Source organism: Felis catus, chromosome D4, assembly GCF_018350175.1.
Source record: "Felis catus isolate Fca126 chromosome D4, F.catus_Fca126_mat1.0, whole genome shotgun sequence".
NCBI lineage: Eukaryota > Metazoa > Chordata > Mammalia > Carnivora > Felidae > Felis > Felis catus.
The window spans coordinates 92,767,923-92,791,445 of NC_058380.1; the positions used below are offsets into that span (position 1 = coordinate 92,767,923).

Below are 23,523 nucleotides of genomic sequence, written 5' to 3' on the forward strand. Positions count from 1 at the left end.
AAGCGTCGCAAGAAAAGGCTCTTCTTCAGATAGGAAAGGGGAAGCGGGGCGGGGGCTGGGGAGAGGTCTGCCGGGCGGGGGGGGGGGGTTGCTGAAAGACATACTCAATCCTGTAACGTCCTATTTGGAAAGCTAACAAAACCTTTTTGTTTCCAGAAAGTGAAACCCCAGAGAATCTTCTGGGTTGGTGGAGATACTGAGAAAAGAGATGTTCTCTAAAACGAGTGATTCCCACGTAGGTGGGGACTGGCAGGGCTCCCCTCAGGTTCCTCCCCAGAGCACGGCCAGAGCAGGGACACTCTGGTTTGACATGCCAAGTGCCCCGAGTTCCCACGGTGACCCAGGTGACCCGGCGATGAGTCCGCCCTGGTCCCTGCTGGGTAACAGCTGGGAGCCCTCCTGGGCATTTGCTGGGACTAAGCCAGGCAGCACATGACACCAGGTGACATAATCAAGGCTGGGTTGGCACCCCCTCCCGAGGCCCGAGTGAGCCCGCAGCCAAGGGGAGGGGACGTCACTGGGTGCCAGGTGCTGGTGCAGGGGGAGAGGGAGCGGGCGGCCCCGGGGACCTGCGGGGTCCCGCAGGCAGAGCCACAGAGGCCAGGCCACCCACAGCCTCCTTCCTCCGGGGCAGGGTGGGGCCCTGTGGTCTGCGTGTCTCTCTTGGGTTGGGTGGCATGCCTGGAGGGAAGGGCCAAGGCTCTCCGCTTCTGGAAGCCAAGATAAAGTGAGCACTGTGTGACCCCTCCTCGCCACTTGGCAGCTGGGACAGGGGTGGGGCACCTAACCGTCGAAGTCCCAAGATTTGGCTTCACACCCAAGTTACCCAGTGCGCCAGAACCTCAATTTCCTAGTCTGTAAAATGGGAACACTAACCCCACCTAGCACGGCTGGGATGAATGAGCGCGTGGCCCAGGCTGGCCCAGCAGGGGCCACTCCTGACTTTGCCGCTTGTGTCTGGAGACACCCTGCCCCAGGGGGACGTAAGGGGGGGGGGCAGGACGAAAGCCCAGGAGGGGGGTGTCTCAGAGATCACGCAGGATCAGGGAAGCGGGCTAGGGAGCAGCTGGTTGCATAGGGGGGCAGGGGCAGGAGGTGGGCGGCGGAGCCCCCCTTGAGCCCCCTGTCGCCTCTGGGGGGCACCTCCTGGGGAGAAGGCCCAAGGGAGCCGGGCCTCTGGCGGGATGGGAAGAAGGGAAGTAGCCTGGGGAGCCTGGCCCGCAGAGGGGGGGGGCGGTCCCAGGGGGGGCCCGGCTGGCGTCGGGGAGGGAGGCCCGGGGGCCCTGCACAAGCCAGGCCGGGCTGCCCCGGGGCGCTCAGGCTGAGCTCGCCTAGGCCGACATGGTTTCAGGCCTCTCGCGCACAACATTGCATCCTGCCACCTGTAAATAAAGCAGCCTGTGAATCTTTCATGGGCTTGTACTTAAAAATAGATGAGATGAGGCCTCTGGGCCCAATTCCCAGGTCTCTGCAGTGGGCAGGGCCAGGGCCGCGGGGAGGCGGGGAGGGAGGGCGAGGGCTGCCGGCCAGGGCACGTGGAGCCTGGGACGTGCGGCCCCGGACTCAGGCACCAATGGGCAAAATCACCATCTGGATGTGGTTTCTGGAGCTCCTGGGTCACAGGCTGGGAGGAGGGTCTGGGAGCCGCAGAGCAACAGCCAGCAAGACCCCTCTCCTCCCCAGAGGGATTTCTGGCTGGGACGTGAAGGGACAAAAGGAGACAGAGGGAAAGGTGGAGAGGTAGGGGGACACCGCTGGACGGCGCAGGGGAGAGGAGGCCCCACGAGGAGCCAGGGCTGGAGGTCTGGTGTACGGAAGGGCTGGGCCCCCCACGTGGCAGCCCCCACGCGGCCCCCGCAGCCGTGACATGCGTGTCTGACCCCTGCGCTTGGGTCAGCAGCCCACGTGAAGCTCCACCAGCCGCCAGAGCCTCGGGTCTCAGATGAGTCCTCGCAGGTGGCCTCGCCCACCCCCCTCCCCGGACACACAGGCACACAGGGACCCAAGAAGGCATCCCTGGGACCCCGGCCAGCAACACGGAGCCCAGAGCCAGACCCAGGTGGCCCCTGTGGCCCCCAGGTGACTTGGGACCAGCCCTTCCTTCCTCGGTTTCCTGATCTGTGCACCGTGGGCCAGGATGGGCGCCCGGGGGCCCGTGAGGCCGCGTGTGAGACACCAGGCCTGCGGGCCTCTCCTCCTCGGACAGGCTGCCTTCTAGTCAGCTCACCCTTGGCCCAGCTGGCATCCAGACTCCATCAGCTGCCCCAGCACACCCCAGGCCGGCCCACCCGCTGCCCTCTGCCCCGCCCCACCCGCTCCTGGCTTTGGCTGCTGGCTGCGGGGCCGCATCTCGGGGCCAAGGAGCCTCGGAGGAGCCCTGGCCCGCTCTGTTGCCCTCTCACTGCTGGGGAGAGAGGAGCCAACGAGCGGTAGAGAAGGGGCGGGGGACTGGGGGGGCCCTCCATTCTGAAGGCCGGCATCCTGCCTCTGGCACGGGCTGGGGGTCAGTGAGGCAGGTTGCAAGGAGGCCCGAGGGAAGGCCCGGGGGACCGGGAGCGAGAGAGAGGAAGGCTGTGCCCTGCCCACCAGGCCCCGTGCACCCTTTCGGGAAGTATGCTGAATTCCCGCAGCCCTGAAGTCAGGGGGGTCTGCTCCCCTCCACCGGACTGTGGCCGGGCAGGTGTCTGTCCCCTGAGCCACGCCGGAGGCACCTCGCGCACCCAATCTGGAGACTTAGACGCACCAGTTTGGAGGCGGGGGCCCAGCTCTGCAGAGACCTGGGCCTGAGTTCCACCCAGCGTCACTGGCTGGCAGCTCTTCCCCCTGTGGGTCACCGACGGTCCGGTCCCAGCGGGGCCCGGGAGATGGGGCCTCACCTTCCGTGGGTCCCCCTGCCGGTGCCTCGGTCCCAGAGCCATGTGCCTGGGGTGGCCAGGGCCCCCGATCTCTGCGCCACACCAGACCCCCAGCGCCTCCGCCTCTCTGTGCAGCTGTCCCTTCCATCCCCGAGGCTTGAGAGCGGCAGGACCCCGCCCCCCAGCCCCCTACCTCACCAGTTTTTGGTGAACGAATGAATGAGGCAGTGAGGGGATGACGGGATGGAGGAATCCTCCCTCAGGAGCCCAGAGGGAGAGCGCGTGTGCTGAGTGGAGCCTGTCAGCTCACGGAATACCAGACGGGGGACAATCGGGGACACTGTCCATAGAAAGACACCAAGGAGCTCTGGAGGTCAGGGCGGCTGGCAGGAGCGGTCGATGTGTGTCTGCAGGCGGAGTGGCCAGCACAGCGATGGCCCCGCGGGTATCCAGACCCGAGAACGCAACGGTCGCGGACATGGACCGAGCACCGCTGACCTGCACGCGGGCCTCAGGTACCGCCGTCTGTCCCTCGGCTTTCCAGTTTCTCCGTGGAGACCCTGCCCCACGAGGCTGGGGGTCCGACCGCCGTCTCTGCCCGCGCAGGCGCACTTGCTCAGATAAGGGGGCGGGGTTCTAGCCCTCGAGGGGTGGAAAGTGAGTCGGAGCCCCTAGCTCCGTCCACGAACCCAGTTAAAGTCCGGGTGAATTCATGGTGTAAATATAACCAAGGAAACTCCTGCGGGAGCACAGGGGCCATGGTGGAGGCGGAAGCCTGGCCAGTGGAGAGGAATCTGGGTGAAGAGAGAAGCAGACCCTGCTCAGGACCACGCGGCACAGTATGCAGGCCCGGAGAGTGTCAGAACGCTAATGACAGCTGCAGCTGACCTTTCCAGAAACACCGGATCTGGCCTTTGACCGCCAGCCACCGCACACTTTACCACCTGGAGGCCTGGACCAATGAGTCCTGAATCCTGCCGCCTCGAGTGAGAGGCCAGAGAGAGGCAAGGTCCCGCAGTTCAGCCCCACCTCACCCTGCCTCTGCCTGGATGCCAGCCAGGACGACCGCCGACATCCACCTGAGTCACCGCTCGGGGCAGGTGTGGCCTCCCGGTGGCCCTTCCGGACACCAGTCACTGAGCTGACGAGCTTGGAACCAGAGCTGCAGCCCCGCCCTGGCTCCCTCTGCTTGCGGGCTGCTATCGGGGCGGTCCCCGGAGGTAGGATCGCCAGGTCTAGCAAATAAAAGCGCGGGACGCTGTAGGAGTTGGATTTCAGATAAACAGGGACTACTTTCTCAGCCCGAGTATGTCCCGTGTCATATTTGGAACATATCTCTGCTAAAAAACGTTGTCTTTCTGAAATTCAGGTCGAACCGGGCGCCCGGTGTTTTATCTGGCGACCCCTCCCCCAGACTAGAGCCGCAGCCCCCGCGCCCGCCCCTGGGTTCTCGGGCGTCCTCGGCCTCCGCCCGCCAGCCAGCCGGGCCCCTGCCCAGCGCCGGGCAGCGCTGCCCTCTAGCGGACGGACCCCGGGAGGGCGGAGGTAGGCCGGGAGGCGGGGCCAGGGCCAGGGCAGGCGGGGCCAGGGCCAGGGGGCGGAGCCCCGAGAGGCCACGCCCCCGCGGGAAGCAAACGCCCGGGGATCGACCCGAGCCGCCCGCCCGCGCCGCGCCCGCCGCGCCGCCCTGTCACCCCCTCCCCCCACCCCCCGGGCTGCAAGCAGGGTGGGCTCTGGCTGGTGCCCGCCCTGGTGGCCCGCCCGGAGGCCCCCAGACGGTGCTTGGCGGGTGGGTTGCCGGCACTCGCGGCCCTGTCGGGACGAGACTGCGGAGGGGCCTTTCCGTGCTCACTTATGATCCTGCGCTCCGATGCGCGTGCACGGCTTCCCGTGTGTGGCGGGACAGAGCTCAGTCTGGGAAGATGGGGAGTCGTGGGGACGGACGGAGGGGACGGCTGCCCGACCGCGTGGGTGCGCCAGACGCCTCCCGACCGTGCCCTTAACAACAGTTAAGAGGACAAGTCCTGCGTTCTGTGTATCTTGTCACAGGAACAGCAATAATTAAAAAGGCAGTGGGTTTGGGGTACCGGGGTGGTTCAGTCGGTCGAGCATCCGTCTGTTGGATTCGGCTCGGGTCATGATCTCGCGGGGGGTGGGTTCCAGCCCCGCGTTGGGCTCTGGGCTGACAGTGCGGGGCCTCCTTGGGATCCCCTCCTCCTCCCTCCCTCTGCCCCCGTCCCCCTCCTTCTCACGTGTGCCCTCTCGGTCTCTCAAAATAAATAGTAGATGAGCGAAAAATAAAGAAAAAGTAAAACAAAGAAACCAAAAAGGCAGCGGGTCACCCCCCGGCCGCAGGGGCCCTTCCTTCCCCACTCCCATCCCAGCACGACCAGCTCAAAGTCTGCCGGTGTGTTTGGCTTGGGACATGGTTTTGGGAGTCCTGGAATCCTGCCGGTGGGGGGGCGGGGGCTGCAGGGGAGGAAATGTAAGTGAAAGTGGAGGCACAGTCTCCTTTACAAGGACTGCCGCACCTTGTGTCTGCCCCGAACAGGTCGTAACATCGACACCATTTCCTCGTTGAATAGTGACTCAGAGAACATCTGCCCCCCCCCCCCCAGCGGCCAAAGGTTGCTGTCCCCCAGGAGGCAGCCCCGGACAGCCTCGGGATCAGAACTGGTTGGGAGGCCAGAGGTCAGTGGCTGGGGGCCAGAGGTTGGGAAATGAGACAGAGGCACAGAGACAGAGAGAGACAGGGCGTCCTGGCCAGGACTCCTGACTGGTGCCTCGCCTCCTAGATGTCCTCTAGGCCTGCAGTCTGGAGCCCCCTCCTCCAGGGGGCCCTCTGGAACTTCCCCACCAGGTGCACCTCTGCTGCGCACTCGTCTGTCTTAGCCACCAGGCAAGCAGTCCACGGCAAGTGCAGGGCCGGGTGGAATTCACACGCGCGTCCTGAGCACCTGCTCGTGGCTTCTTGGTGACGGCCGGCACTGAGTTCCAAGAGCAACAGAAAATTACCAAGTAGGTGCTGCTGGGGAGTTGGAACACGAGGTGAGGCGGGAGCACGAGTGAGTTGAATTCATGTTCTCTTGACCTTCCTCGGTGGGAATCCTGTCCCTCTCAATCAGGGATGCTGGGAGAGACTGCGGCTGTGCGGGCGGGAGCCAGGGCCCCTGCCCTCGGGGCGGGGGACGTCTGCCTGCTCGCCTTGCACCTGCCCCGACAGAGCCCAGTTTGTTCCTCAGAGGCGGGGAAGCTCCTGGGAGTCACGTGAGCTCAGCAGCAGGGGCTCCTGCGTCCAGCAGTGGAGGACGGCGGCCGCCCAAAAAGACGTGTCCACATCCTCAGCCCGGTGCCTGGGAATGGGACCTTATTTGGAAAAAGGGGTCTCTGCAGATGTCTTGAATTACGGATCCTGACATGAGCGGGTCACCCTGGATTATCTGGGGGGGGGTCCCTAAAGCCAGTGACCACCATCCTCATAGGAGAGGCACAGAGGACAGATAGGCAGACACAGGGTGAGGCCACGGGACTCGAGCGAGGGGGCCACAGCCCAGGAGAGCCCGGAGACAGCAGGAGCCGAAGGAGGCAGGAAGCACCCTCCCCGAGAGCACCCGAGGGTGAGCACGGCCCTGCCCGCACCTGCATTCTGGACTTCCAGCCTCAGAACACTGAGAATAAAGTTCTGCTAGGTTTTTTAAAAGAATTTTTAAATGTTTATTTATTTTTGAGAGAGAGAGAGAGAGAGAGAGAGAGAGAGAGAGAGGGAGCGGGGGAAGGGCAGAGAGAGGGGGAGACACAGAATCCGAAGCAGGCTCCAGGCTCCGAGCCATCAGCACAGAGCCCGACGCGGGGCTCGAACCCACAGACCGTGAGATCACGACCTGAGCCAAAATCAAGAGTTGGTCGCTCAATGCTCAACAGACGGAGCCCCCCAGGCGCCCCTGAGCAATTCTCCTTAAACTGGAGCTTTGTGCAGGGGCAGCATTGTAGCCAAGGAGGTTTATCCGGGGCACGATTATTGCTAATTGAAGACTTTCCCCGGGGCACCAGGCTGGCTCGGGTCAGTGGAACATCTGACTCTTGACCTCAGGGGCGTGAGTTGGAGCCCCACGTTGGGCATGGAGCCGACTTTGGAAAACAACGCCTTTTGGATTCTTTGTAACTTGTTTTTCTCTCAGAATATTCTCCCCACGGAAGATGCATCCAATTCCAAAAGTGTCCTGTGTCCTCCACCCCCCAGGAACCCTCTACTCGGGGTCCTCTCGCACCCCAAGATACAGCAGGCTAAGACAGCGACAGAGAGTCAGGAGAAGCCCGGTGATGCGATTACGGCTGAGGGTCCCTGTGACTTTGTACCAAAACGTCAGCCAGGCTCAGGGTCCTTCGAAGACTTGACTGGGGCTGGGGGATTCACAGGCCGCCAGCTGCTGCTGGCCGCGGGCAGGACGCCTGGGCTCCGGGCCACACTGACCGCCTGCCTGGCCAGGCTGCTTCAGTGTCTTCACTGCCTGGGTGGCGGCTTCCCCAGGGCGAGGGGTCTGAGACAGCAAGGTATATGCCAACACCCCCACTGTGCCAGGAGGTGGGGTCTCTGGGGGCCCCCTGGGGGCCTGGCCACCACGGCCACATGGGAATAAACCACGGCGGGAGACACTGAGGTCAGACCCAGGGCAGAACTTTCTTACTGTAGCACCAAACCCTGGAACCTTCCGGGTCTCCGGGTCCCTGCTGCATAGTCCCTTCACGACTCTCACGGGGGCTCTACGTGGGGGACGATTCCTCGGCGCCTAATGGATGGCTGACCTGGGTCTCCGAGGGGGTGAGCAACCCCTCAGAGCCACTCGCTGTAGGCCCGGAACCTTCTTTCTGATTCCACATCTCAGCCTTCAGCCACCCTCTGATGCCACTGCCCACAGCGTCTTGGGTGTCATGTGTGGTGGTCACAGCCACCAGCCTGCCCCGCCATGGCTATCTCTGTCCCTCCCTCCACTCCCCCGCCCCACCCCTGCCCACATCCTGACCCCCTGCTGGTCTTGTAGGAGCTTCTCCAGGGATGCAGAGGTCGCCAGGTCCCAGGCAGAGGCACACTTGGCCCTGGGTGCAGGGAGTGGGGGGTCCAGGGGAGAGCCCGACATGGATCGGGTGTGGGGGTCAGGGTCTGACGGGGAGTCCCAGCATCCAGGGGGCCCGGTGACCTGTCAGACAGGGAGGGGGGCCTCTGTGCGGTGGGACCCACCCAAAAGGGGTTGCCTGGGCGGGGAGGGGGGTGCTGCATGGGAGTCCTGGCAGGGGACGGCGTTCACAAAGCACGAGGCAGGCAAGAGCAGGTGCCTTCTGGGACTGCAGGAACGGTGGGCCGAGAGGCGGCTCACAGAATAAGGTCAGTCCTTGGCCCCAGAGGACCGTGCCACCCGGAGGGAGAAGCAGCGGGCTAACCCCCCCCCCCCACCACCAGGATGGCACCCTCGGAGTTTTCATAGTTTGGGGCCCATGGCGGTGGCCAGGCGGGGCCCTGCCGAGCATTTATCATGGAAAACAGCTAAAGCCTTTGACCTGCAGGTACCCGGCCGAAAGTTAATCATTAAGGAATGGGGCACAGATTCAGCCAGAAGTCCACTCACCCAGCCTTGACGCAGGAAGGAGAAAGGTCAGACAACCCTAAACACCCACCAGGAGGCAACGGGTTACGTAAATCAGGGTCCCTTCAGGCAACAGAACATTGCGTCACCCTGGAAATGGCGCGGGGGCCCTGGGCTCTCAGACCCGAGCTTGGTCCGTTCTAACGGAGAAGCGCGTGCCCCAGGGTCCCGGAGGAGGTCTGCCCCAGGACACAGGGGCCGCGGAGGTGCCCCTCGGGAAGTCCAAGGCGCTGGGGAAAACCAGTCTTTCTGGGGCCCAAGGGAAGCCTGTCTTTACCACGACGGTTAGACCATCTCTGTGATGTAGCATCAGAATGAACACACAGCATTTCGGACTTCACTGCCAACTGCGGGTCCCCGAGAATGGGACTGAGGACTCTGGTTCTACTGAGAGAAGCAGGTCAGGGAGCAGTGTGGGGGGGGGGACGTGCAGGTGCACACAACAGCGGGGGGGGGGGGGCTGAACCACACTCCATCCACACGCACGCGTGCAAACAGCACCCGCGGCTGACACGACAGGCGCTCGCTTCTCCGGGTTCCAGAGCCAGGACGCTGGAGGTCAGGGTCGGCTCCTGGTGAGAACTCCCCGGGCTTGCAGACGGCCGCCTTCTCTGGGTGCGCGCACCTGTGGGGAGAGGTGGGGAGACAGAGAGGGGGGGAGAACCGGGGGCACTAACCCCATCACCCCCAGTCCCCTCCCAGCAGCATCACCTGGGGGGTTAGAGCTCAGGCTGTGGAGCTGGGGACGGGACTCGGGCCACAGTAAGGCTTCCCCCCTTTTACGAAAAGCGGTCACAGGTACAGTCGGCTGAAGATGAGCTAACTACACACGGGAGGTTTACACACACACATACACACGTGCCCCTTAAAAAGTCCCCTGAAATCACAGGGAAGTTTGCCAAAGTATCCCCCTGTGGCACCCCCAAAATCATCACCGTGGGGACAGCCAGCCATGCTTATTCTGGGTGGGTCTGTCGCGCCCACGTGGTTCTCTGCAGGTTCCCGGTGGCCCTCTCTGCCAGAGTCAGGCCGGGAGGCCGGTGCCCCTGCGGGACAGAGCTGGACCCAGGCCCCCGCCCTGGGCTTCTAGCTGCGCCCTGGGCTGGGAGAGAGTCACCCGAGCCAGGGGCCGGGACTCCTACCTCCCTCACGCCCCCTTCCTAAGGAATAAAGCCAACTTTTGGTCACTTAAAAATGCCGAAATATATACGCGTCATTACAAAGGGGACAGGGGCCCCCTCCTCCTCCCAGCCCATCCCCCAAGGGGAGCGCGGTTAACCAGTCTGCTTCCGGACACAAACACGCACACGTTATGCCGGTGCGGACGCACGCACACCACGGGCTCGCCGCCCACGCACACGGAGGCACGCACGTCTGTTCGTCACAAACACGGTATCATTGTACACGGAGCGCTTTGCGACTTGCTTTTGTGGTTGTAGCGGGTTGAGCGGTGCCCCCACGCGGCAGTTATGTCCGCCTGGAACCCGAGTGTGACCTTTGTGATCTTGGCAGAGGTGCTCGAGGATCTCGAGGGGAGATCGCCCCGGATCACCTGGACGGGCCCTGCTCCCAGCCGCTGCCCTTGCAAGAGGAGAGGACACCGTGGGGATCCGGCTGGGGCCCGGATAACTCCTGCCCCTGGCCCCCATCCCCTGCAGACAGAGATGGCCCGCGCCTGGGGAGGTGGCACTGAGCTCCTGCGGTATCCAAACCATCCTGCCCCGCCCCCCCCCCCCCCCCCGGAGGCCCTGAGAACTCCCAAGCTTCCTCCCCTCTCCAGAAGCCCCCCCACACTGAGAAAGTGACCCTCCTCCCTGCGTGCCCGGAGCCCCCACCCCTGCTGGGGAGGTGGCCCCCCAGATGAGCCCCCCCCCCCGCCCCCACCTCCTTATCCCAGCCGGAGTGAGCCCTCTGGGCCACGCACTCACCGGTCGTTGGTCTGCGCCCCATCCACGGTGATCCTGGGCCCTCCGGGCTGAAGTTCCACATCCAGAGCCCTCGTCAAGGGCCCTCAGGACCCCGAGCCAGCTGAGACCTCCAACCTCACACCTGCTGTGGTGCCTGGGGTTTCATACCTGTCCGTGGCCTCTGGGCCTCTGCATACTCTGTTCCTCTGCTGGAACCGCACTCCTGCCCGGCCGCCCCCGTCCCTCATCCTGGAGGTCCCAGACATCACCCTCGCCGGGCCTGGCCTGGGTCCCCACCACATGCTGGGCTCCTCATTCTCACCCCCTCCCAGAACACCCACCTGAAGGGGCGACGTGGCCCCTGACCTCAGTCCAAAGGTCAGCGGGGCCCAGGGCAGTGGGATGGGTTATCCCTGGAAGGGCAGTCTTCCCGGGAGCCATTTTCCCTGTGACATACTTGTGCTCCAGACTACGGGGTACCAGCACCCGGGAGTTTTAGTCGGACGTGTGACTATCCAGAGGAAGACGACACTTCCCAGCCATCTTTGCAGCAAAAAAGGTCATGTGACTAAGTTTACAGGCACTTGAACAGAAGTGATAGATTATTTCCAGGTCCTTAAAGGGAGAGGCGTGCTTTTCACTTCTTTGCTCTTCCTCCGTGCTGGAGTGTGGAGGTGATGGCTGGAGCTGTGGCAGCCATTTTTGACCACAAGACAGAAACCATGTCTTGAGGACTGCAGCACAGAAGGCAGGAGTTTAAGTTCCTGACAACAGGGGTTCTCAGCCCTTGGATGCTTACCCTCTGAGCACAATGTGAGAGATAAATAAACCTTTCTCCTGATTAAGCCACTTTTATTTCAGGGTCCCTTGGTGAAACCTGTTATGCTTCATGAATTCTTGGGCCTGTGATGTAGACGATGTAACTACTCGGTCTGTGTAGTGAGTTGGATAGTGTCCCCCCAGACTCATATCCACTTGGAACCTCAGAATGTGGCCTATTTGGAAATAGAGTCTTTGAAGGCCAGGTGTGAAGACGCGAAGACAGAGAGGGGACACAGAGGGGGACGGCCGCCATGTGACAATGCAGGGGAGACGGCAGCGATGCAGCTACAGGCCAAGAAGCACCAAGGATGCGGGAGAAGCAGGAGGGACCCTCCCCCAGAGCCTCCCCAGGGATGCCGCCCCCCTCCATTTCAGACTTCCGGTCTCCACAGCCGTGGCCGAATGGATTCCTTTGTCTTCCGCGGCCAGTCTGTGATACTTTGTTACAGCAGGCAGTTATGCCTAGGAAACCAATGTGGTTTGCAGGGTGTTCTCGTGTTTTTTTGCTCTTTTGCAAAATTACAGATTAATGACGCCCCTTCTGGGTGCTGTGGACTATAGGAATAAATGACAGCTGCTGACCGTGTGGGGCCACTTGTGCTCGCGCACGGCGGGCGCCTGCTCTCTCACCCCACCCACCAAAACTCATCTGCCGAAGCAGCCGGCGCTTCCCAGTCGGGCACGGGCCGCCGTTGCCACAGGGATCCATCACGGCGACACCCCGTGTCACCGATGGGATGCAACACTCGGGACTTTGCACTGACGCAGACCTGGTCACCGCACACCAGACCCGACTCCTGCCCAGGGCTGGCTCACCGATGCGGGGGGTGGGGTGGGGGTAGGCGGACACCGCCTGGGCGGGCGACCCTAGCTCCTGGCAAGTGACTCCATCAGACTTGGACCCTCCCTCGGGCTATGCATCTCACCTTCGACCTCACCCCTGCGCTGCTTCTCCAAGCCAAGGAGCTGAGGGGCCGTGGGTTTCGCCTGCAATCTGAAAGGTGCTTCTTTCATCACAAAGGACGCCCCGTGGCGGGCCGGGGCTCGCGGTGGCCGGGCCCTCCACGCGTCCTGCCGCCCCAGCACGTGGTGTTGATGACCCTTCCCCAGGGTTCGCTTATGAGGATTTCTGACTCCACCTCTGTGCCCTCTTCCGGCCTGAGCACCAGGGCTGCCCCCAGACAGGCACACGTCCGCTTGATCCCCTCCTGGGTAATGACCAGGACGAAAGGGTGGGGGTGGGGCTGCATAGGTCTTCTTCGGATATTCAGTATTCTACCCTGACCCTCCTGAGCAGGGTGTTTTGTCTTTCCTCCCAGGGCACCCTCTGGCCGGCCAGGGGACCCATGGGACGCAAAGCTGATGCTGGTCGAACAACCTGGACCCCCCAGCGCGACTGTCCAGGCCCTGGACCCAAGGATAACCTGGTTGAGGACACTGGGTGCCTGCAGAAATCACTGGCCATCTGCTCGCTGCGATTTTCTGGAACACCAGCCTCCCGGGTGCCGGGGACAGCCGTGCACTGACTGTGTCTCACTGGGAGCACTCCACTGCAAAACCACACGGGAATTCATCTTTTCCACAAATGTGTTCGAACAACTAGATAGCCATGTGCAAAAAAGGCCAACAAAACACAGAACCAAACACCAAACTACTCCCTTGATTTATCTCCTGCACCACGTACAAAAGTTAGCTCTAATGCAATCGCTGACATACATGTAAAACTTAATACAGTAACTCCCCACACCCCCCCCCCCCATTCACAGGGGATACATCCCAAGACCCCCCAGTGGATGCGGATGGTACTGAACCCTACATGCACAGACCTATGGTAAAGTTTCATTCCTAAATCAGTCGCTGAAACACAGTAACTAAAAGTTGAATGGCTGTAGCAATATGCCGTAATAAAGTAACAGGGCTGCGGGCTGTCACAACATCTCACTGCCCTGAGGCTGCCCCTCTCCTGAGGCTCTGGGAGGATGAGGTGCCCACGTGATGGGATGAAGGCGGCCAGGAGATCTGCCAGAAGGAGGGTCACGTGGTTCTGGACCCCGGCCACGGGGGAGGGGGGGGAGGGGGGGGTAAGCGGCAGACACAGCTGTTGCAAAACCTCTAGAAGAAAACCCAGATGTTTGCACTGCTCAGTTAGGCAAAGATTTCTTAGATGCAACAGACGTGAAATGCACAAACCACAGGAGGAAAAAATGGGTCACTTGGACTCCGTCGACCTCAGGAGCTTGCGCTCTTTTATGTTACTTCATTTCCTTTTTTTGGGATCTTGCGCTCTTGGAAAGACACTCAAGGGAAACAGAAGACAAGCCACAGACGGGGAGAAAATCTTTGCAGATCACCTGTTTGGTAACGTAGCGGCAACGATGATACAAAGGACTCTCAAAGCTCAATGACAAGGAAACAACACAGTAAAAAGAAAATAGGGAAAAATACATTTAAAAACATACACGTTTTAGCAGGGAAGCCATACGGGTGGTTAAGAAGCTCGTGAAAAAAAAAAAAAAAAAGTCCGACCTCGTCAGTCGACAGGGAAATGCGGGTCCAGCCACAAAGAGACACCGCGGCGCGCTCGCCAGCGCGGCCAGAGCTCCCGCTCCCGCCAGCAGGTGCCGCGAGGACCAGGACCCGGGGCGACGCCCCGCTGACCCCAGCCCGGCGGAGCCCGGGCTCACATCTCTGCCAGCCTCCTCCACGCGGGAAGGGAAAACGCACCCTCTCACAAAACCCAAGGCGACGTTGAAGGCAGCCGGGCCCCCGCCCCTGCCCCCCGCCCCCCACGTCCGCGGGAGCGCCGACCGAGCCCGGCACCGCTGCGGGCGCGCGGCTCCGCGGGCACACGGGCGCTCAGTGAATTTCTGGCTTCTGCCGGCGACAGGCCAGACCCCAAGGCTGTCCCTGCTCTCTTCCGTTTATGGGCCGCGGGGGCGCCGATCAGGGCCGGGGCTGTGGGGGCTCGAAGGGAGGGGGGCCCGCTGGTGGGGGCGCTGCGGGGCTGCACGCAGACACCCCGGCGGAACCGCGCACAGAGAAGGGCGCACTCACCGCGTTCCCCGAAAAATGGAAGAAGCGGGCCAAGGCTCGCACTGCGTCCGTCCACCCCTCCTCCAGGCCCGCCGGGTGGCTGGCGCCGGACGCCCCCTCCGCGCCCCCACGCGCCCGACCCTCCCGAGGGCGCCCTGCCGGCGGCCGGCTCGTCCCTCCGCCCGGCGGGTCCGCCGCAGCTCGCGGTGACGCCTCGCGGTGACAGCCCCGCCGCCAAAGCCCGGAGGTGCGGGGCCGGGGCGGGGCCGCGGGTGCCCCCTCCGCCACCCGCCCCTCCCCCGCTAGCCCCCGCCGCTCCTCCCGCGCCCCCTCCCCTCCCCGCCGCTCCCCGGCGCTCCTCCCCTCCTCCCCCCGCCCGCGTCTCTCTCCCGGCGCCCCTCCCCTCCTCCTCCCGCGCCCCCGCCCCTGCTCCTCGCCCGCGCCCGCGCCCGCGCTCGCGGCCCCGCCCGGGCCGACCGGCGGAGTGCGCCCTCGCGTGGACGTGGACGTGGACGCGGGCGCGGGCGCGCGGGGAGGCGGCGGCGGAGGGCGGCCGTTGCGGGCCGGCCCGCGGGGCTGAGGCCGAGCCGAGCCGGGCCCGCGCCCGCGGGGGGCCCACCATGCGGCGGCTGCGGCGCCTGGCGCACCTGGCGCTCTTCTGCCCCTTCTCCAAGGGCCTGCAGGTAGGCGCCCCCCACCCCCCCCCACCCCGGCCTCCGTGCCGCCCGCGGGCCGGGAGGGCCTGGGGTCCGGACGTCGCGGGCCGGCGGGGGCTGCGGGGTGGCCGCCCCGGCCCGCGGGGCCGCAGAAGCCCCTCCCCCACGGGCGGGACCCCTCCCCCACCCCCCTTCCCAGAGGCCCGGAAACCGCGCCGAGTCCACGCCGGCCCCTCACTTGGAAGAGGTGAGGTTGGTTTTCCTGTTGTGGAAAACTTGGGACCCGCAGAAACGCCGTCAGAAGGACATAACCTCCCCGTGGGTCGTCTCCCAGCCGGCCCGACCTCAGGGGTGTGCCCTGACCCCACCATGACCTTGGACGAGTCTCCCTCCCCGCCAGGGGGCCGCTGTCTGCGGGGGAAGCGCAGGCTGCCTTGGGAACCACGGTGGGAAGCCTGTCACCGCTGCTTTGGGTGGTCGGGGCCAGGCCCACCCCCGAGACCGAAATGCACCTGCCCTCCGCAGCCCTGTTTGGAGCAGCCCACACCTCCCTGGCCTCTGCAGGCCGTCCTGGGGCAAGAGGGTCCCTGCCGTGGTGCGCCCTTGGCCCCCGGCATGGCTGTCCTCCCATCCCCTCCGGGAAGAAGCCTGGGAGTCAGGAAACATTCGGGTTTTGCGTCCGTGGGGGACGCCTTCCCTGCCCACCTGGGCCTCAGGGTGCATCCTGGTCTCCACCCAGCCCTGGGCAAGATGGGAGCTGAGGGGTCTGAGGGCGCACCCCCAGGCCTGGGAAGTGGGGTGTGCCCTCCCCGCCCCCCCACCCCATCCTGAGGGAGGGGCCTTGACCAGGTTGCTGCAGAGGAGGCCCAGAGCTTGACCTAGGTACTGGGACCGTCTGGTTCCCAGGGGTTGGAGCCAGCCCCGCCCACCTGCTATTAAGGGGCCACATTCAGAGCCTCAGTCTCCCTGTCCGTGAAACATCCTTCTGGGCTAGAGGTAAGGGTTGGTGCCATGGTGCGCGTGGGGTACTGGTGCATGGGTGACGTGGCTGTTACTGACCCCTGAGTGATTCTCCTTACTCCCCAAGTGGCTTGATTAGGAACTGAGGCCAGGTGGGATCGGGGAGCTGCATGGGACTCACCCGGGAGTAAGCCTGTCCTGCCCCAGGGGCTCACTCGCTGGTGGGAGGCGGGACGCTTGGAGGGCAGGCACGGCTCCTAGAGGAAGGACCCATGTAACCCATTCAGGACCCAGAGCGTAGGAACCGCATACTGGGAGAGCGTGGAGGGAGTCTGGCAGGGCCGAGGTGCTACGTGTGCTGGGCCCTGCAGGCAGGCTCCTGGGCCCACGGTCACCCCGTGTGCCTGGGTCCGCCCCAGGTTCCCCCCCCCCCCCCCCGAGGCCCAGCGCTGCTCCGGCCTGCCCGCCTCCTACCCATCAACCTCTGACCCCTGCCGCCAGCCTTCAGGGCCCTCTGGGAGCTGAATGCCCACCCAAGGCCCCGCTCCCGCCACCTCGCGGCATTGTGCGCCGCCGGCCGGAAGTCTTCTGACCTTGTCCTGCCACAGCGACACCCCCCCAGCTCCCGGCCCCCCATCCACTGTTTCTCTGCTTTCCTGTTTTTCATTTTGAACAAATGTGACGGAAGCACATGTGGTGGCAGGGACAAGGAGGGCTGAGGCCCAAGCCTTCCTGTTCTTCCCTGGTCCTTGCTGCCCCTCAGCGGCCCCTGGAGCTCCCCGGGGCCCTCCTGCCGCAGCCCTGGAGGGGCGGGAGCCAGGGAATCGGGAGGTGAGGCCCCCACCCTGTCCTCACTGGAGAGCCGGTGGCCCTGTCTCTCAGCGCCAGCCCCAGCCTTCAGCTAGCCGGGACCCCAGGCTACGAGGACTGGAGCCGCCGCCCTGGGGCACGTAGTGTGGCTGGAGGGAGGTGGGGGGGGCACGGGGACCTGAAGCTCTGGGCCCTCCTGCTCTCCTGGCCCCCCGGGTCCCAGCCCTTTCCTCTGGGGTTCACCCCCCCCCCGACTGAGACATTGGTAACCCCATCCCCTCAGTTGGCTGCTCTAGGACGGCCGTCTGGGAGGCCTGTGATCTGCCAGGGCGGGGGGTGGGGCTGGGAGGTGGTGTCCCTGGAACCCAGGGGTTTGGGAGCTGGGTGGGACACCGAACCCTCAGCCCACCTGCTTGTGCACGGGTCTGGGGCCCTCACGTCCTGCGATTCTGCTCATCAGCTGGGGAAACCTGGCAGAGGGGGCTGAACCCCCACAGAAGCTGTACCCTGCCCACCCCAGACATCTGGGACAGGGCCTCTGGCAGTGGGGACAGGGGCTATTTATCTTATTTATTGTTTACTGTGGGAAAATACACACCATGTGAAGTTTAGTATCTCAACCGTTTTTGAGGGCACAGTTCGGGGGCGTCAGGCACATTCACGCGGTCGTGCAGCCGTCCCCCCGTCTGTCCCCCGAACGTGTTCATCTTCCCAGACTGGACCCTCCCCTCCCCGCCACGCCTGTGGATCCGACTTCTCCAGGGCCTCCTGTGAGTGGGTCCTACAGGACTTGTCCTTCTGTGACAGGCTCATCTGAGGACAGTGATCTCAAGGTTCATCCGCGTCGTAGCCTGTGTTGGGATTCCCTGCCTTTTAAAGAGCGGATGACGTTCCACGGTGTGGACGGACCCTGTTTTGTTTCCCCCCTCACCGGTCGGTCGACCCTAGGGTTGTGTCTCTCTTTGGCCCTCGGGACAATGCGGCCGTTCTCGTGGGTGTGCGAGGTCGTGTCCCTTCCAGGCTCCCCCGGTGGGGGCTGCTGAGACCCTGCCCCCTGTGCCAGCGCCCCCCGGCCCCGTCCCCCGTGCTGGCTCTGGCCCAGCTGGAACTGCCCACCGGTCAGAGGACAGGGTGCACGGGTGGTGATTTTCCACCTCGACCTTGTGCAGAGGTCACAACGTCGTCATGAAATGGGGGCAAGATGGGAGAGAATTTGTCAAAAAAGGTCTTTATTCGTCAAAGTAGACTTGCCTACTCTAGGTGTCCCTTCGGTTTGAAATTAAACCACCCTGCCTGCGTGATTTAAAAGTCTGGGAGCACCGGGCAGCGGCCCCCAGCCTGGAGTGGGTGCACCGAGGGCGGAGGGAGACTGGGAGGAGAGACGTAGGGAGTGCCCCCGGGTGGTGGGCAGCTTTGGAAGCTGGAGCCGGGCAGGGTGCTGGCCCCGGGGGTGGGGGTGGGGGGTAGGCCGGGGTCAGTGGAGGGGGAGGTAAACGCACCCCGAATGTGGTGCTTCCTCTCTCCCCCCAGGGCCGGCTCCCGGGCCTCCGGGTCAAGTACGTCTTCCTGCTGTGGCTGGGCATCTTTGTGGGCAGCTGGCTGGTGTATGTGCACTACTCGACCTACGCGGAGCTCTGCCGCGGGCACGTCTGCCAGGTGGTCATCGTAAGTGTCGCCTCGTGGGCTGGTGCGGGGCCGGGGGCGGGGGCGGCATGCCCTGGACCCTCAAGACGCCAGCAGGGTGGACTTTCAGGTGGGCCCGGGAGCGCCGTGCAGAGCCGTCTCTGGCTGGCTGCGGAAGAGACGGGGTGGCGGGGAGGGGGGGCACCGTGGGGACGCCACTGCAGGTGTGCAGGACGGCATGGGCTGGCGGCTGGGCGCGTTCACAGAGGTCTGGGGGGAGGACTTTCAGCAGGGAGACTGGGATGGGCAGATGTGGGTGGCCTCGAGGGCCCCTCGCTAAGGGAGGCTGTGAGGCATGGTCCTCAGAGCCTCCCGTGGTGGGGAGGGGGGTGGTCACTGCCTGTGGCCTCAGGGAATGTGACGTGTGTGAGCCACTCATGAGCGTGTATGTTTGTGGGTGTGCGTGGGAGGGGAGGGGCGTGACGAGCTTGCGTGTGCTCACACACGTGAAGGCACGCGGACTCGTGTGTGCACGCCTAGCTCACGCCCTGCTTCTGTGGACGCTCGGTGACTCGGGCGGGAGGTAGGGGCCGCGCCAGCCCACGGGGCACCGACAAGCCCCAGGCTCTTCTGACCCCCCTCGGCACCCTGCCTGGCCTTCTCCCGGGCAGTCTGGAGCCCCTGGCGAGCGGGTGGCCAGGGTACCGCCGCCCCCTCGATGGGCCTGCAGGACCCCCCCTGGAGCATCAGGAACTCGGGGCTCTGCACCTGCCCCACCGCAGCCGGGCAGCCTGGAAGATGAAGGGGGCCTTGTCTCCGGGGGTGGGGGGTGCTGTGTGGGGCTGAAGCTGGCCACGGGAGGGCTCAGACAGGCCAGCTCTGGCCCAGAGCCCCCAGGGGCCCCAACTGGGAAGGTCCAGACGTGGCAGTGGGGAGGGAGTGGGGGGTCCGGAGGTGGGAGAACCCATGTGATGGGGTTTTCAAGAGTGTTGGTTAAGCACCTCCCCAGGACAGGCCAGCACCGGGCCCCGAGGACACGGTGTCCACGCTGGGGGAACGGCTTTCCCATTTCCTGCCTGTTCTCGGTGGCCTCCAGGAACCAGGCCTGAGCTGGGCGCCAGACACAGGGCTCTGCCCTCACGGTCCAGGGGGTCCGGGGACACACAAGGGCAGATGGGGGGGGTGCTCTGGGTGGGGAGAGGCCCTGCTGTGTGGACAGCTCAGTGGGCCCGGGGAGCCAGGTGCAGGGCAGGCGACCTGGGGCCCTGGGAGGCCTGTGGTGAGGGTTGTGGAGGGCTGTGGGGGGATGCAGGGTGGCTGGGGTGAGGGTGGTGGGTGGGGCAGGGAGATCCGGCAGGAGGTGAGGGCTGGGGATCTGGCTTAGGGGTGCAGGGAGCAGCCAACTAGAGGGTCAGCTGGTGTTTCTGAACCTGAGGGTCCGCTGGGGGCCCAGCAGGGGACTGCCCCTCTCCCAACAAGGGGGACTGTAGCTCCTCCCTCCCCCCACCCTCCCCCAGGGTCTCTCGGCTGCTGAGCACCTGGCCCTCAGTCCATGAGGACGTGTCTGCCTCGTGGGGGTATCTTCTGTCTCGCACAGGCCCCACAGTGTGTGCACGACCACGCGGCAGGGCCACGGGCAGTTCGGGTCGGGTTCTCCGTGGCCTCTGGCTGTCTGGTGGGTACTAGCCTTGAGCCCCTGCCGCGGCCCGTGTGCAGGTGGGAAGCAGGCTGGGAGGCGAGGCGACACGCTGCCCCCTCAGCCTCTGTGGGAGCCCCTCCCCGGGCCCAGAGGGCAGTGCGCCCCCGCCCACCCACCTCCAAGGCCCTGCAGTTCTGTGGGGTTCTGGGGGGGTCACACCCCTCGTGGAGGAGGGCGTCCCTACGAGGCGGGCGAATGGGATTTTCTTACTTTTCTTTTGCCATCTTGATGACGGCATCGTTTGCGTGGCGCTGCGGCACGGACCTTCCTTCCCGGCTCCCTGAGCTGAGCCACGGCCTCTGGGTTTTGTCCCTGGGCCTGCCAGCCCTCCCCCCGCACTTTGGGCGCCTGGCTCTCCTTCCTCCAAGCCCGGCTCGGCAAGGGCCTGGGCTCCATGGCAACGGTGATGCACTTCCAGGAACGCACCCCACAAGCTCCGGTGCTCCAGATGGCCGCACCTCCCGCCTCGGTGGGGGGGGGGGGGGGGGGAAGGGCCGCACTCCGTCACCGCTAAGCTTTCCCACCCTCCTCAGGGTCAGCCCAGACCCCCCGGGCTTCAGGGGGCCGCGAAGGAGGGGGCCCAACCTGGTTATCGCTGCAAGCGGCTGGCTGGCTGTGGGTCTGGCTAAGCCCCGGGTGACGGACACGGGGAGGGGCCGCGCCAGTGCCCCCAGCTGGCCCCCAGGCTCCCTGTACGCCACCCTCGGGGCAGAGGCGGGGCCCACGCCAGGGAGCAGCAGACTCCCAGACCTGGCAGGGGGGGCTGGGTGGCGGGGGGCAGCTCTCAGGCCGCGGTGAGCAGAGGCCCTTGCCAGCTGCTCTGGGCGGTGCCTTGGCCCTCCGCTGAGCCTCAGGTGTGGCCGGAGGCTGTAGGTTGCCGGCTGCAGTGGTGGCGGTGCCCTCCCAGAGGGGGTGTGGCTTGAGAACCAGGGGGCACCTGGCAGGTGTGGTGCCCCATGTGGGTGATGGGGTGAGGACTCGGCCTGGGGAGGGGCCCCACCTCCTCAGCCTGCTCCCTGGTGTCCCCACCCGCAGTGTGACCAGTACCGCAAGGGCATCATCTCCGGCTCCATCTGCCAGGACTTGTGCAACTTGCACAAGGTGGAGTGGAGGGCCTGCCTCTCCTCCGTTCCCGGCCGGCAGGTAAGCCCAGCGGGGTCGCAGGGTCGAGTGTGGGGCAGGCCCTCCGCTGTCACCCCCCCACCCCCCGCCCCCCCCCCCGACGTCTGCACAGAGGGCTCCTCTGGCCCCGCCCAGGTATACAGCGGGCTGTGGCAGGGCAAGGAGGTGACCATCAAGTGTGGCATCGAGGAGGGCCTCAACTCCAAGGCCAGGTCGGACGCGGCCCCCCGGCAGGAGCTGGTACTGTTTGACAAGCCCACACGGGGCACCTCGATTAAGGAGTTCCGAGAGATGACCCTCAGCTTTCTCAAGGTCAGTGGGCTCCTGCGAGTTGGGTGTGGAGTTGACCCCAGGAATGTGTGCACAGGGCAGGAGGCAGGCTGGGTCGGGGCCGTACCCACCGGACAGGGGTCTGGCTAGACCTCGGCTGCAAGCAGACGCTTGCTCAGGGGGCCACCCCCTGGGTGCAGAGGACCCGTTCCCTGGCCCGGGGCATCTGTGGGGGGAGCAGGGAGCTGTGTGTGCATGGGAGGTGGGGGTGGGTGGGAGCAGATGAGAAGTCGCCGGCCCGGCACACCTCTCAGCTCTGTGCTGAGGTGCCCACTCCCAAGCTCCCTGAGCACCAGTGGAGACCAGAAAGCCCCAGGAACGGCTCCTGGAGAAAGGAAGGTGTGCCGGTGGCCAGGGAGGGCTCCCAGGAGGTGGCGAGAGGTCTTCCCACATCCCTGGGTCGTCCCCTCCTGCTTGTGTGCGCTTGGACGGGCTCTCCCAAGCTGGCCGATGCACGGGGTTCCCAGGGTCTGAGCCAAGTAGGCCAAGGCTGGCATCCTGCCAGCCTCGAAACCCACCATGAGGTCAAGCCCGCGGGCCCTGAAATGACTCGGTTTCCCTCTCCCTCGGTCTCCGATGTCAGGCGAACCTGGGGGACCTGCCGTCCCTGCCGGCGCTGGTCGGGCGGGTCCTGCTCATGGCGGACTTCAACAAGGACAGCAGGGTGTCCCTGGCGGAGGCCAAGTCGGTGTGGGCCCTGCTGCAGCGGAACGAGTTTCTGCTGCTGCTGTCCCTGCAGGAGGACCACGCCTCCAGGCTGCTGGGCTCCTGTGGGGACCTCTACGTCACCGAGGGCGTCCCACACGGCTCCTGGCACGGGGCCGCTCTCCCACCCCTCCTGCGCCCGCTGCTGCCCTCCGCCCTGCACACGGCCCTCCAGCAGTGGCTGGGGCCCGCGTGGCCCTGGAGGGCCAAGATCGCCATCGGGCTCCTGGAGTTCGTGGAGGAGCTTTTCCACGGGGCCTACGGGACCTTCTACATGTGCGAGACCACGCTGGCCAACGTGGGCTACACGGCCAAGTACGACTTCAAGATGGCGGACCTGCAGCAGGTGGCGCCCGAGGCCGCCGTGCGCCGCTTCCTGCGGGGCCGCCACTGCGAGCACAGCGCGGACTGCACGTACGGCCGGGACTGCAGGGCCCCTTGCGACAAGCTCATGCGCCAGTGCAAGGGCGACCTCATCCAGCCCAACCTGGCCAAGGTGTGCGAGCTGCTGCGGGACTACCTGCTGCCCGGCGCCCCCGCCGACCTGCGCGAGGACCTGGGCAAGCAGCTGCGCACCTGCACCACGCTGAGCGGGCTGGCCAGCCAGGTGGAGGTGCACCACTCCCTGGTGCTGAGCCACCTCAAGACCCTGCTCTGGAAGAAGATCTCCAACACCAAGTACTCCTGAGGGGCGCCCCCCTCCCGCCCACCAGGGGGCGCCCGGGGCCCTAGCGAGCCACTCCTCCCTCTTCGCCCTGCCCCTGCCGGGTGGGCGGCCAGCTCGGCCGAGGAGGCCAGGGCCAGGACCGAGGCGGGGTGGGGCCTGGCCAGGCGGCCGGTCTGCACAGAAGCCCGGGAAGTGGTGTGGAGCCCTTCCCCCACTCCCCGCCTTCCCAGCTCTCCAGACCCCACGACCCGACAGAGGGGCTGTCGAGCTGGACCAGGAGGCTGGGGTGGGGGTGGGGGGGGTAGGACGGGAGTACGTGGAGCCTGACCACCAGGGGCTGAAGGACCCTCCCAAGGTTTTGTTACCTTTAAGGACTCGTGATGTAAATAAACAGCTTTTCTGTCAGTGCCCCGGAGTCCCTTACCCTGGACCCTAGACCGGCTGTCAGCCACCTGGGCTCGGAAGTGGGGGCTGCGGACGGAAGACGCGTGGCCCCCCAGGGTCTAGCTGTGGGCAAAGGCCTCAGTGGGCATCGCGCTGGGGTCTCCTAGAGCCCAGCCACATCTGGGGTGGGGGGGGGGTAGGAGGAGTGGAGTGGGGATGGGACCGGGACTGCTGAGGTTACGGCACAATAGCAATGGTGCTCTGGGAGGAAGCGTGGAGCCCAGCTCTGCACGGTTACTGGCAACCAGCCC

At 65.0% G+C, this 23,523-nt stretch overlaps 1 protein-coding gene, 2 long non-coding RNA genes and 1 pseudogene across 5 annotated transcripts; 3 read left to right on the plus strand and 1 right to left on the minus strand.

The window, feature by feature from the left end:
• Nucleotides 1-6,680: 6,680 nt before the first annotated feature.
• On the plus strand, nucleotides 6,681-11,250 carry LOC109494049. Its single transcript, XR_006588483.1, has 2 exons — nucleotides 6,681-8,894; nucleotides 10,007-11,250. It is a non-coding gene; the product is annotated as an uncharacterized LOC109494049 (long non-coding RNA).
• Nucleotides 6,820-6,945, plus strand: LOC111557687 (annotated as a pseudogene).
• Nucleotides 8,831-14,576, minus strand: LOC109496991. The gene is made up of 2 exons (XR_002153145.3): nucleotides 10,423-14,576; nucleotides 8,831-10,075 (listed from the first exon to the last, which is right to left on the minus strand). It is a non-coding gene; the product is annotated as an uncharacterized LOC109496991 (long non-coding RNA).
• A 174-nt stretch (nucleotides 14,577-14,750) lies between these two features.
• On the plus strand, nucleotides 14,751-23,236 carry DIPK1B (divergent protein kinase domain 1B). 3 transcript variants are annotated; one of them, XM_045043014.1, is made up of 5 exons: nucleotides 14,751-14,939; nucleotides 18,213-18,347; nucleotides 21,040-21,147; nucleotides 21,262-21,438; nucleotides 22,196-23,236. In XM_045043014.1, exons 1-5 carry the CDS (start codon nucleotides 14,877-14,879, stop codon nucleotides 22,847-22,849), a joined length of 1,137 nt encoding a protein of 378 aa, XP_044898949.1. In that variant the 5' UTR covers nucleotides 14,751-14,876; the 3' UTR covers nucleotides 22,850-23,236. The 3 variants fall into 3 exon arrangements, with proteins under 3 accessions (XP_044898949.1, XP_044898947.1, XP_044898948.1); XM_045043012.1 differs by having other exon boundaries at nucleotides 14,754-14,939; nucleotides 22,040-23,236; XM_045043013.1 differs by lacking the exons at nucleotides 14,751-14,939; nucleotides 18,213-18,347 and adding an exon at nucleotides 19,831-19,980 and having other exon boundaries at nucleotides 22,040-23,236.
• Nucleotides 23,237-23,523: the final 287 nt, after the last annotated feature.